At 39.9% G+C, this 14059-nt stretch overlaps 1 protein-coding gene across 1 annotated transcript; it reads left to right on the forward strand.

The window, feature by feature from the left end:
• On the forward strand, positions 1–3812 carry RAN (RAN, member RAS oncogene family; the record flags this gene model as incomplete). Its single annotated transcript, XM_019539391.1, has 4 exons — positions 1–163; positions 1161–1348; positions 2098–2268; positions 2387–3812. Coding segments are annotated over 4 exons (567 nt in total), but the record flags the coding sequence as incomplete, so codon positions are not given.
• Positions 3813–14059: the final 10247 nt, after the last annotated feature.

A 14059-nucleotide genomic window follows, 5' to 3' on the forward strand; every position in this document is an offset into this window, starting at 1 on the left:
GCCAACAGTGTTTTAAAGTGGAAATGTTTGATTGCAGCAACACTGGGTGTTGAAGTCCATCCTCTGGTGTTCCACACTAACAGAGGGCCTATTAAATTTAATGTATGGGACACGGCTGGCCAGGAGAAGTTTGGTGGCCTGCGAGATGGCTACTATATCCAGGGTAAGTTTTACAAACACTATTCATTAGCTTTGCAGCAGACTTCTAGGTATTTTGTCATCTCTGACAGCTTTGCAAAGTTACTTGTGCAGTGGACCATTTGTTTTTATGCATCTGGTCTGGCATAATGGTAACGGCATTTAAGTTGACTTGCTCTTCAAAACCTAGTGCAAGACTTGTCTTGAGGCAGACTTTGCCCAGCAGGTGCTCCTTTTTTTTAAAAGGCTCTCTAGCTATTAACAGAGAACTTTAACTAAGGTAATACCTAATTACGCTGCCCTGAAAACATCTCTTATTTAATTAAAACTGAATGCTTGTGTAAGGCAACTACTTTGATCATAAGCACGCTAAATAAACAAGATCTAATATTGTAATATTTAATTGGAAAGTGCAAGTTTTTTAGGTGTGGTTCTTTTATATTATGAACTTGGTTACATTGTGCTTCTAACTGTATTATGTCCTCTACCAGTCTTGAAACAACTCATGTAATAATTGTTTAAGGAATTGTTTTGCTCATCCCTTTTTATGAGAAGGAGGCGGCAAACTTGCATACCAGATTCAAATTCCTATCTGTTCCTTTTCTGTTCTCTTCAGCGGGCCAGTCTCTCTTAATTCTTATAAGCTGATTTGGCCTTTACTATATTTGAGTTATTAGAGTGTCTTTTTAAAGATCTGCAAAAGAGTTCCTTTTTTAATTTTGAATGGGGCCCTTCCCAAATAGGGGCTGCAAGCTATCAGCTTGTCAAATCTGTTTTACTGAGTCTGTATCTCGCCCTTGTCTAGTGAAGTACTTGCACACATGAAATGGTGTGACTAACACTAAGTACATGGTCATGGTCCAAGTCTGAAAGACCAATAAACTTTGCTTAAATCAGAATGTAGCCTGAAAGACCCTTGTGGGGTGGGTTGGACACTGGAAGATTTGACTGGTAGCTTTCCTATATCTTGTATTCATGATGCTGTGCTAAGCATAAGTTCCAGCTTCTGTATGATCTTTCAGCTCAATGTGCCATCATAATGTTTGATGTAACATCAAGAGTTACCTACAAGAATGTACCCAATTGGCATAGAGATCTGGTACGAGTATGCGAAAACATACCTATAGTGTTGTGTGGCAACAAAGTGGATATTAAAGACAGGAAAGTCAAGGCAAAATCCATCGTCTTCCATAGGAAGAAGAACCTCCAGGTAGGATGAGGTGGTGCTTTTGGGGGATGTGGGGGGAAGAGGGAGAAAGGGGGGAAATCTTCTGGTTTTGGTCAATTAACTTAAGTGAAAATAGTAGATTACTCTTTGTAGTAAATGTTTTCTGCAATATGATTTAAGTACGCTTCATCCATGAGGTCACTTCCTATGTAGTAAAGTTCCAAATAGCTTGCTGCTTTTTCCTTAGAATGAGCTCAGGGTCGTAATCAACTGCTGTTGGATAGAAAGCAAAAAATGATTCGGCATCTGAATTAAGGTTTAGGTTTGCTGTCATGAACGCAGGACACTCATCTTCAGTTTTGAGACATATATTTTTTTTCATCCTTAAAGCTGATAACAGACCAAAAGAGCTTAAAATTCTGTGCAGGTAGGCCAAATGTGAGCCACTTGAAAATAGGCCATTTAACAGCTATCTTGTCTGCAGAAGATGCAAATAGATTCCTTTTATTGTGTTCTGAAAATCAAAATTTAGGCCACTATCTGATCAGATTGTGACCTGGCGCAGAGCAGTGTCTTTAATACCAACCCAGTTTTTAAAGAAGAACTGTTCAGCAGCTAGTAGATCTGCCATGCTTTCTAGGAGATGAAGCAGGTAAGACTGTGCTGTCAGTTGGACCTGATGTTTCTTTTCATTTAATAGTTGTCTGTTTTGAATAGTAGTAATTTTGTTTTTATGAATGCATATAACCTTTCTCTTGCTATTGTCTTCTTCCACCGCCACCCCCCTACAGTACTATGACATTTCAGCTAAGAGCAACTACAACTTTGAGAAGCCTTTCCTCTGGCTTGCCAGAAAGTTAATTGGAGATCCTAACTTGGAGTTTGTTGCCATGCCTGCTCTTGCACCTCCAGAGGTTGTTATGGACCCAGCATTGGCAGCACAGTATGAGCAAGACCTACAGGTAACTTGAACTGCTGTTTTAAGCAAGCCTCTCCTTGCTTTGCAATAAGAGCCGATACCTGGACTTCCAGGACTTTGTGCTGCGGAGCTGGTTCTAAACAACTTTCATTTTGTTTCAGATTGCTCAAACTACTGCACTGCCAGATGAAGATGATGACCTGTGAGGGATGAAGCTGGAGCCCAGCGTCAGAAGTCTAGTTTTATAGGCAACTGTCCTGTGATGTCTGGTGCAGCGTGTTTGCCACTTTATTATCTAGCTGAGCAGAACATGTGCTTAATCTTTGGGATGCTGAAAGAGATGAATGGGCTTCGGAGTGAATGTGGCAGTTTAAAAAAAAAAAAAAAATTCCTTCATATTTTGGACCTGCATATTTAGCTGTTTTTGGACTGCAATTACTTTCCCCCTTGAGTTTCAAATCTAAGACTGCTGCAGTCGCATCACAGTATTCGGTGGTAAATCTTGTTTGTTACTGTCATTCCCATTCCTCTTTTGTTTAGATCATAATAAAGTTGTATTTCGAATATCTAAGCAAGTGAACTTTCATGCATTGTTAGGAGTAATTCTTCAAGCAATGTCTTCCATTCTTAAATGGGTGGTAACAGCATTCAGTTTTAATAATATATATTTTTTTTTTTCTTTTCAAATGTGTTTACTTGACTTGCTCCAAGTAACTTTTATAGGTAACAGTTACCCTTCTCAAGGCTTCTTGAGGCCTATTGATTTAAGTACTCCCTTTTTTTTTAAGAATGCTGAAATGTAACTGCTAGGGAAGGCAAAAGGAGTAGACACTTGAAATGGTAAGTGTAAAATGGATCGAAACAAGTGTTTAAAAAAAAAAAAAAAAAAATGCAATAGGGATGTTAACTATCCTTAGTGGGCATAGTTATAAAATGGATGCAGTTTGCAGGGATTCTTGTGACCTAGGAACTATAGTATAAAAGCTCCATGTGTTCATTGATTCTGTAAAGGGACTATCAGTTCTCATTGGAAGTTTTGTTTAGTTATGTATAACATGTCTATTCACCGAGCTTTATACTATAGCAGCCAGAAATTATTGGCAGTGTGCCTGTGTCAAATGATGTTCAAAGCTGTAGCTCTGCTGTAGCTAGTTTGACCATTATTCAAACAGTGTGAAAATGGGACTCTTCCCTGAGCATGCATCTCAAACTTCTTTTGCTAAGTAGAAGCAAGTCACACTTGGACGGAAGTACTCCTGGCTACAGAAAAGCAGCATTTGTTAAATCTAGCCTTGTATAAACCAAAAGTTACTGTAACTGCACCAAGTTCTATTTTTGAAACTCTTGTTTCTTACAGCACAAATGGTGGAAAATGTCAACTCTAAACACTATCTTGTAGAATCTATTCTTTGGATCTATTAGAGCTAGAAGTACTGGTAGTCAACATGGCAAAATAGAAATTTAAGAGATTTCCCCTTCCCTTCCCCCCCCAGTAGTGTTCATTTGAGTACATGAAGCCTTGAACTAAATTCAGTTTTGTATTTTTGGTTTCTTAATAAAGTGAAGCATTTCATTTATTCCTCTTAACTTGCATGTTTTTGTACATTGCTGCTGCTTTTTTTTTTTTCTTTCTTTTCCTCATAAAGAATTAAGAAGCTTGCTGGTGACAGTCTAGTATTTAAGTGGCAATAACCTGCTTTAACTGGCTTAGCTATCTGACTTTAATTATGAATACTTTGGAATGAAACATTTTGAACATATTTCTAATACAGTAGGCCAACACTGTTCAGAACTTTACTTCTCTTTACTATAGTTATTTGTAGTAGGCTTTGAAATAATCCTTAGTATGAAGGGTTAATATCAAGCAATTCCTTGCTTTCATCTGCTGTGCAATAAAGACATTGCAATTCTCCTCCCAAGCTTTTTGTTATAGAGGTATTTTTCTAACTTGAGCTAAATGTCATGGGCCTCAGCTTCCACTGTTCTGTGGTTTGTATCTTAGCTATTGATGTACAGTTTTCAACTTTTGGATTTCAGTTGTTTTGCTATTTGTTCTGATGGGGCAGCAGGTAAAATTTACTGCTTCCTTTCTGGAACAGCTTATTAACATTTAAAATATGTCCACAGCAAACTTGCTTCAGGCCTGCAAGTTGGTCTTGCCTCTTAATTTAAAAAAAAATCAAGGCATGCATCTGTTTACTGTTCCCTATAACTGTCATTGCTACTGCTGTAACTTTGCAGGCAGGTATGGCCATACTGGCTTCTCTCAGCAGCCAGATTACAAACTTTTTTAAAGCTTGGCCACCGCATTCAGTGAGTTGCTAAGTGTTTTGACACAGTACTACTCTTCATTTCTCTCCTGCCCCCCCCCATCACACACTTTGAGTACATGATGAATTAATAGGAAGTTTGTATTTGCATACCCAGAACCTGTCTTCCTATAAGATGTAAGATAAATTGATTTCTGTTGCAACAAAAATAGCCTTCAGAGCTAGCTCAGGTTGGAAACCTATTAAACTAGATTTAAGTCCATCTTGAACTTTTAACAGCCTTGTAAAAAATATATGGAACCAAAGAGGAAAGTGGAACACACCTCTCTGATTTCAAAGCGGATTACTCACTAAACTCCCTTTATTTTAATATATATATTTCTTATATTCTGTGTTGAGCCCAATATTTCTCAAACATTTTCCAAGCTGCTTAAAATGGTGAAAGTGATTCCTAACAACTTGTATGCATTTTCTTAAATAAATCAAGTTAACAGCGGAGGGCTGTAAGGAAAATAGCTTGCCTTAATCTATGTCAATATTGCCACCTAGTGGCAAGAGTCATACATTGGAATATAGTATGTAAACTAATCTGCATGCCTGAATTAATGTTTTCATGCTGAACTACACAAGCCTGCTTCTTTATGTTATTGTCAGCTTCTTACATGATTGACTTGGTAACTCCCTATGAATGAGGGGTTTTGCTTTTATGACCTCTTGCTATCTTGGGAATGTGTTTTGGTTTTTCGGGGGGGTTTTGTGTGTGGTGTTTTTTACCGTTTAAAAGAAAAACAACAGACCTGGTTTGCCCCTTGCAATTTTATTTTATGCTTTTAATAGGTTGCTTACCTATTCCATGTATATTTATCCCTGGCACAGTTATGCCAAAATGTTGAGAATTTCAGGTACTAATCCTAAGGGACAGCAAAATAGAATTTTCATACGAATTTGAAAATGAGGTAAATGCATTTGGGTTTGTTTAGTCTTTTCTTTTTCTATTGAATACCTTTTTAAAAATGTTGTTACTTCACATACAAGGGTGGGGCAAAGACATGGTTAAAGGAAACATAAGGCTGCCATAAATGGACAGCCTAAAACTTCCACAAGAAATGTTTCTACCCACATAGGGATTTTTCTTTAATGATTTGCTGTTTAATTACAAAAATAGGGTGTTTAAATTCTGCCCTGACACACACAAATCTTCTAATTGCCTTACTGTTGTATTTTAGAAATACTTTGCTTAATTTTTTTGAAAGCTTTGATTTGTAAGACTATATCTATTCTAGGATAATGCAGCTGACAACTACATGCACTCCTCTTTATCCTGATGAAAATGAACCTAAACTTTTTTTTAAATCCCATGTAAAATTCACTGAAGTCAGTTTTTCCTCTTTCATGTCATCTACTGAGACTTCTTCAGTTTTTGAACAAGAGCAAAAGAGGGCAGGGTTTTTTTGTTTTGTGGTTTGTTTGTTTTTCCCCTCAAGATAGCAAGATTAATCTATCATTTTACATGGCATGACTAATCCTAGTCACTTTGCTGTTCATTGTCTTTGTCCAGCAATTGGGACAGTTGTGGAAAAACTTGCCTGTACAGTGGGATTTAGTTTAGCTTTATACTTCTATAACTTGCTGTTATCTTCAGGTTGGAAATTGTATGTTGGTTAATGGGGGGGGGCAAAAAGTCACCTCTTTAAAAAAAACAAGAACTAGATCCTTAAGTGCAATAGTTCTCATGGGTTTTTTTTGGAAACTTTGAATGAATATATAGGACCCCATTGAATTATCAGCCAGAAATTGAAAACCACTGCTCCTTGTGCAATCAATTTGAAAAAAAAAAAAAAGTCACATATTACCCCTACCTCCTTTTTATTTTGGATCAGGCCCCTGGTCTCAGTAGTTCAGTATTCTGTCTTTGACAGTGCTTGTTTTAAAGGTACTTCAAAAAGATCCTACATAGTTGAGTAAGGGTGTGGCAAGGGATGGTACAGAAAGTAAGGAACTATTACTGATTTTTTTTCTGCGTGCCTCCCTGTCGTGACAATTCTCTGAAGCTTCTAGTCGCACTATTAATTTGGTGCGGGACCCTTCATAAACTAGAGGAAGATTCATCTGCGTTCTATAAAACACGCAAAATAGATTCTTAACTACACTATGAAAATGATAGACCAGGAGCAAATTTTAACACTTAAAGTATGCAGGGAACTTTAGAAAAGCACTTGTTCAAGGGATGAGACTTTCTAAACAGGCTGAAGTTAATAACTCTAAAAATACAGCGGAAGCAGGAAGTCGGCTAGGAGAACCTGTGACTTAGATGACCAATATCTAAAATGTGGATTTACACATGATGAGGCCATTCTTTCCATCAGCCTTTAGCAGACCCTGGGGAACTTCCTGACTGATAAGTCCTTCCTCGGAGTTGGGTCTGAAGAGAGAGACCACGTTGAAGCGATAACATTTAAATGTTTAACTGATAAATAAATGCTAGTAAGTCTGGCTGGTATTTACCTGGGAGTTCTGAAGAAAGTCAAAGCTGAAACTGTAGAACTGGCAGTAGCACATACCTTGTTACAAATGGCCCTTGGGCAATAGGGCTGGTAGATTTTTAAAATAAAACCCATCGTTAAGAGGCTGCAGAGGTGATCCTGGGAACTACATACCAATCTTGCTTTAATCCCCAGTGAATTGGTAGAATCTATAATAAGGACTAAAAACAACAGGTATGTGGACAAACATGATCTTTTGGGGAAGAGTCAGTGTGGTTTTTGTGAAGAGAAATCCTGCCTATCATCTCTGTTGGAGTTCTTTGAAGATAAAAAGATTCCAGCATCTATTTGGATTTTCAAAAGCATTTGCTAAGGTCCTTCAGCAAAGGCTTCAAGCAAACATCTCTGTTGCCCTGGGCTTGAGTTTTTAGTAAAGTGAGAGCCAGTTAAGATGGGAAACAAATGGTCACATTTTCAGGATGGATGGAGTTTAAAAGGGGGTCTCATAGGGATCAGTGCTGGGCCCTATCTCATTCAACACTTTAATCAATGACTCGGGAAGGCAGGTGCACTGTGAAGTCTCCCAAGTTTGCAGATACAAAACTATACCGGGTAGTCAAGTCCCAAGCTGAACTTCAGTATTGACAAGTGTAATATAATACACATGGAGAAATAACATCAACTCTACATACACAGAATTGGGTTCTGGACTAGCTGTTATAACTTAGGAATGACCTTGGAATCACTGAGCTGGTGTTTTTAGAGAACCACATACAGTGTGCAGCAGCAACCAAAAAAGCCGGTGAAAGGCTGGGCATCATTAAGGAACTTGAAGACGAAATGGAAAACACCATAGCACCACTATGCAAATCTTTGGTGTATACTGTATAGGTCTGGTCCTCATATCTCAAAAAGGATGTAGCAGAATTGAAAAACTTACAGAGAAGGATAACCAAAACAATCATGGAAATGCAGCAGTTGCCCTACCAGGAGATACTAAAAAGGCTAGGACTCTTCAGTTTGGAAAGGAGAAGGGGAGATTGGATAGAGATCTATAAAAACATGAAGGGTGTGGACCAAATGAATAGGGAACTTGTTCACCAAGAATGCTAGAACTAGGGGGCACCTGCTGAAATTAATAGGTGACAGATGTAAAACTAACAGACAATTCTTTACGCAACAGGTAGTTAACTTGTGGAATTCATTTGCATGGGAGGTGGTGGAGATGGGTAGCATAGCAAGGTTAAAAAAGGGACTGTAGAAATTCATGGATGATAGATCGATTAAAGGCTTTCAAACCAGAAGAGTTGGAGATGTCTCCTTGGGTAACTGAACCGATAAGGGTTGATGAGAGGGAGAATATTGAAGAGGGGATAGATCACTTTAGAGAAAACCAGTTCAGTGCTCGCTATAATATCCGTTGTTGCCACTATCAAAGACGGAATACTAGGCACTAGGGCTGTGCAAGGCTTCAGACCCTGATTTGATTCGGCCAGCAGAGATTTGGCCCAATTCGGCGGATGAATCTCCAAATCTGAATCAAATCAGAGGACCCTTTAATCTCTCTGAATCAAACGGGAACCCTCCAAATCGATTCAGAGAGATTCACCATTTTGGACATAGACACAGCTTTAAATGTTTTTTCTACACACCTCTAGGTGGCTCATGAATGCTGCGATGAGGAGGTGGGGGGTCCCTACAACACTCAGCAGTAGACCTGGAAGTGGACCAGAAGCACTTCCAGTCCACTTTTGGGTCTGCTGGAGACAGCATGGGGGGAGGCCCCCATGCCCTCCCCGGCTCAGTGACTGGTGCCTCCTGGGTCTGGGAGGCACCCCAGGTCCAGTATTTATTGACTTCACAGCCACCTGTGATACTGTATGGCACCAAGGCCTCAAATATAAACTGCGCTCTATGATACCTGACCACAAGTTATGCACTTTCATCATGAATAAGATCTCCAGTAGATTATTCAAACTCACTACTAGCCAAGGAGAAAAAAGCAGAGTATGAAATCTGAAAAATGGAGTCCCCCGAGGGTCAGTACTAGCACCAATACTTTTCAATGTAAATATCTCATACTTCCTGCGTACAACATCTAAGCAATACATGTACCCTGATGATGTCACCATAGTAGCCCAAGGAATACAAATGACAGAACTGGAAAAGATACTGAGTACTAACATGGAAGTTATCTCTATCTCCAGAAGTGATGCCTAAAGTTGAGCATCAGTAAATCAGTAACACGCTCTTACACTGCATAATCATTGAGCCGAGAGCATGCTAAATATCAGAGCAGGCAAACACACTCTTCCCATGAGCATACCCCAACCTACTTAGGAGTCACTTCAGACCATTCCCGCACCTGTAAACATCACATTCGGGAGGTCAGCAGTAAAAACTCTACAAGGGTAGATGACTTAAGATATTTAGCCAACATGACATAAGTGCCAACTTCGAAGTGCTCCGAACCACTGCACTCATTAAAGATATATGCCCCGGCAGAATATTGTGCGTGCTCCTGTATTGTCCAGAAGTTGTCACACTGAAAAGCGCAACACCGTAGTTAAGTGGCAGTGGAGGCAAGAGATCATGAAAATTGCCTCCATCACCTGTCAATTGAAGACCTGAATAGATAGAAGCTTAAGAGGTTTAAAACTCATAAATTGTTTGTACATGAAGTCCACCAGCTCCTGGAAGAGGTTGGGGATGCTGAACCAAGCCTATGAGCAGCAACAGAGTGAGCCAACTGCTGGGGAAAGTTAAGCCTATTCTTATTCCTACAGTGTTTTATACCACCACCAAATGAGTCCCCTACTGGGTACAACCTTAACAGACAAGCATGGGTCAAGCTGAACAGACTGAGATCTGGATATGGATACTTCAAAACAACACTACACAAGAACAATTTGGACAGTCCCCTGTGTGAATGCAGTGTCCAACAAACAGAACCACAATCAAAAACTGAAATCTTTGCAAATGCCCACTGGGACAGATGAATCTTCACACAAGACAGTGGCTCATAAATTTGCAAGTTGATATCTGATGCGATATGAGAGAAAGATAACACATATGAGTATCATAGTCTAAAAAATGACAGGTTTACTGAGGGGGCAATATTATATGACAGGTTTACTGGCTTGCTTTGTGCTGTATATTGACATACTGTAATCCCACCGGCATTTTATTAATAAAAATACAGAGGATAAAGGTAGATCTGCTCTGTGGGTATGTCAAATTGTTTAGAAAAGAAGGTAGCCGTAGGAAGTTCTTCAAGTTCTTGTTTTAAAGGCGTTCCTCAACTGAAAGAAATACCTCAGGTAGAAATAACTAATGCTACTAGGGCTAAATACAAACAGTCAAAAAGCTCAAGGCTGAATTGATTCAGTCTTTGCAAGTTAGTTTAAGCTGTGTAGACTGAACCAATAAGCAAATGAACAGATATTCACTTTTGATTCAGGAAATGCAGCCACATGCCTGTAGGGGCTCAAGCCAGAAGCTGGGTGCGCTAGAGCACAGCTCTCTGGCATGTAGCCAGTATGGGCTGTGTGTTCGCTTCCTTTTCCTGCTGCCCCCGAGGTCTCAGATTTGCAGTCCAGACTTACAGCAGAAGGACTCTGCAGAGTTGCTCATTGCTTCCTCTTCCTGCTTCCAGGTGCCTCTGGGATTTGTAGTCCACTGTCACAGCAAGCACTAAGTAAGCCAGGCAGGGCAGGGCAGCTCCATACTCAGGCGAAGGGAAATTTAACCCCCCTCCCAGGCCCTAGACCCCAGCAGGGGCTAGCCGCGGGGTTGAGAGGGTATCCAGTGAGCCAGCCCCCACTGATGCAGCTAAAGAGCAGAGGGGCAGAGTCAGCCCTGCTTTCTGGACCAGACAGCACAGCACAGCCCAACCAAGGGCTGCAAAGTGCTGGGACGTTGGGGGATGGTGACAGAAGTTTAAACCAGAAAGGGGCCTGGGACAGAAGTTTCATAAACTGGTTTGACCTAAATCAGTTAAGTCTGATACTACTACATCCAATCAGGGTCATCTTAAACCAGTTTCAGCCACCTTGAAACTGGTTTACGTGCACTGAACTTCTGTTCTGTTACAGGTTTAAAATGGTTTCTGATCACTTAAATTGGGTTATGTGTAACTTCTGTCCCTAGCCCAGGTGTTCACCCTCCCTTCAACCATCCAGCTGGTAAGACTAGTGGTTATATTCCTCTGATGTTCCACCCACTATAGCTTTTATTGGACTCTCAAAACTTCGAGCAGAGTTGTGAGGGAGCAGCCTTAGGACCAAAGTAAACAAACAATCACATATCTTTAGAAAAGCCTTGTGTTCAACAGCTAGATCTTCTTTATGACTCTGTTCTTTGCATTTGTTAGCTGTCCACATTACTTTTCCTCCCACCTTCCTTAGGATACTAATACCTATCCTTAGGATACCTTGAAGTAAATTGCTAGCAGTTTTCTCCTTTTTTATCATAGTACCACACATATAATAAGGTTGATATGAAGAGAAACGATACTTGTGTAGGTTAAGTATAGAGAAGGAAAAGAACATGGCCAGCACAACATACTGAAGTCTGATGACAAATTTAGCTTGATTTTTGGATCTCAAGTTGGATTTGGAGGGCTGATATTTACGGAAAAATCAAATATGCTCAAGCGAATAGTTGAGATACGAGAAGTCCTCAATTCCATTTTTACAGACACTTCAGAGTTCACAGTCTTAGGAAGTTCAGAGGCTCTTTAGGCCAAAATCTTCAACTGCCGGTTTTGGGTGACTTAATTTTTGAATGGCTTTTAATGTCCTGGTTTTTGTACTTCCACTTATAATGGGAGTGAGTTTTACTACAAGTGCTTTCATTGCATCTCAAGCAGGGCAACCAAAATTGCTCTTGGGCATCCAGAAAGAGAAAATCCATGTCTAGGGGAGAGAGAGAGAGCTGTTCAAGTTTCAGGGGGAAAAGCAGAGTCTACCTTCAGGTCTGCATTAGTGAATTCTTGTATGAAAGGAAGACTAAAAGGAAAAGAATTACAACAGTGGCAATATGTTCCACCTTTAACCACATGGTGGTGCCCGGCATCCATGCAGCTATTTGGGATGATTTGCTTTGATCAAATGAAATTACTTTCAGAAATGCCTACCAGGGTTGCACAGATGACACATATTCCACCAAGGAAAAAGAATATGAATGCTTTTAGGATTATTAACAATTGAAAATGACTGCAATGTGCTTTCACCAGTTGTTAAAAGCTGCTTCAGACCTGTTATTTGCCAAGACCAAAGAAGTGAAACAAGTAGCTGTTACTCAATATGAAACTTAAACTAGAATGAAGAACACTTTAATTTTTGTGTGTGTAATATTTCTGTTCCCTGTAAAATAAATACAATTGCATTTTTGCACAGCTATTTGCTTATCTTAAATTCACCAAGATTTTTAAGGAGACCAACTTAGAGAATATCTATTTTGCGATCCCCCCCCCGCTGCTGTCAAAGCATAGCTGAGCTAATGCCATCTTACTCTTGGTCACTTTTTCATATGCTCAAATATAGGGTAAAAAAATGCAACTCAGTAAATGGAACGAGTAGGCATCTTCATAAGTAATGCTGAATTCAGTGTAATGCTTTTGGGAAAATAACTTAGCTAATGAAAGTAACAGCTGAATCAGTAAACCTGGTGCATTGCACTATCCTAATCAAAAAATACATTAATCAGATTTTGAAGATTTTATACGGTGCCAGGCATATTCATGTTAATATACATATGCATATGCATAGAGCAGTGAGAAATCTATGCATACAGAAATCATCTGCACAGAACCAATTGTATAATCAGTGTCCCTTTTCCCCTTCTCTTAAGATATTTAGGTAAGGGAGTAAAACTGTATCTTTAGCAGAAATTTGAAATGATTTTGAATTAAGAAAATCTTCCCTGCACTGTGGCCGCATACTCCAGCCATGCTGGAGAAAAGTATGCTAAGAGGCCCCTTGCCCAGCAAAAATCTCTCGCAGAGGAGCTTTCTGTTGTAGATACCAAGCTGTTTTGCGTGCTGCCTCTGCAGGGGCCCTCATTCAGAGGTGTCAGCATGACGGGAAGAAGCATAGCTATGGTGATTACAGCACAAGTGAAGCAAATTGCGGCCAGTATGGAAGCCAAATTACCTTCTGGCATCCCCAGGATCTGGGCTGCGCAAGCTGTCCTCCCTTTATCCTTGAGCCAGTTGATAAGGCAAAGAGCTACAGAAAAAATGTTGCTTTTGGCAAGGCTGTTGAAGAGGCAGTTCAACAGGGATGCACTTGTTAGAAGGGACATGGAGGAAGGGAGTGGAGAGATCAACACAGATTGGTATACCAGAGGAATATCCCAATCCTGAATCAATAAAAAGGAAGCAAGATGGAAATAGAAGGCAACATATCCTTTTATATTCTATCTGCAAACTTTTGGCTGTCAGCCAGCCAGTAATTATTAACATAACACTCAATAGCATCATGAATTAGTAACAATTTTACTCAATAAAAGCCTGGTACTAGACCGGTGCTGAAGGAGCCGTGATAGAGCCGGTGAAGTATCAGAGTAGGGTGGCAGGGAAGGTGTAGGGGGAAGCAGAGAGACAGATACAATCAATAGCAATGTTTTCTATGGTAGAAAAAGAAATGTAAAAACCTAGCAATGAACCCTCACCATCATCCCAACAGAAGACAAGAGGTTTCTGCAGTTACACACGACAGAGGCTAATTGTTTCTAGGCTGTATTGGAAGGCAGTTAGCAGAGATGGATGCAGTATAAGAACTTGAAGAGAAAGGACTCCCAGGCTCTAATATGAAATGTTATTTGGCCAATTCCTCCACTGAGTTGGATTTAAATTGTCACAGCCGGATTGACTTTGGTGGAACCAGGCTGATCTATACCACTTGAAAATGTCCAAGCATTTGCCACAAAATAAGAAAGGTTTCTCAAGGAAAGCAGTTTCCTGCAATTTCTTGTAGCTGATTAGCCTTCCCACTTTCCAAATCCAGCAGTTTCCATAAACAATGTAGAGGTATAGCAACCCATAAATTATGACTATTCCATTCTTATGGATCTGTAA

This window comes from Crocodylus porosus, unplaced genomic scaffold (assembly GCF_001723895.1).
Source record: "Crocodylus porosus isolate Cpor-Errol unplaced genomic scaffold, CroPor_comp1, whole genome shotgun sequence".
NCBI classification, from domain to species: domain Eukaryota; kingdom Metazoa; phylum Chordata; order Crocodylia; family Crocodylidae; genus Crocodylus; species Crocodylus porosus.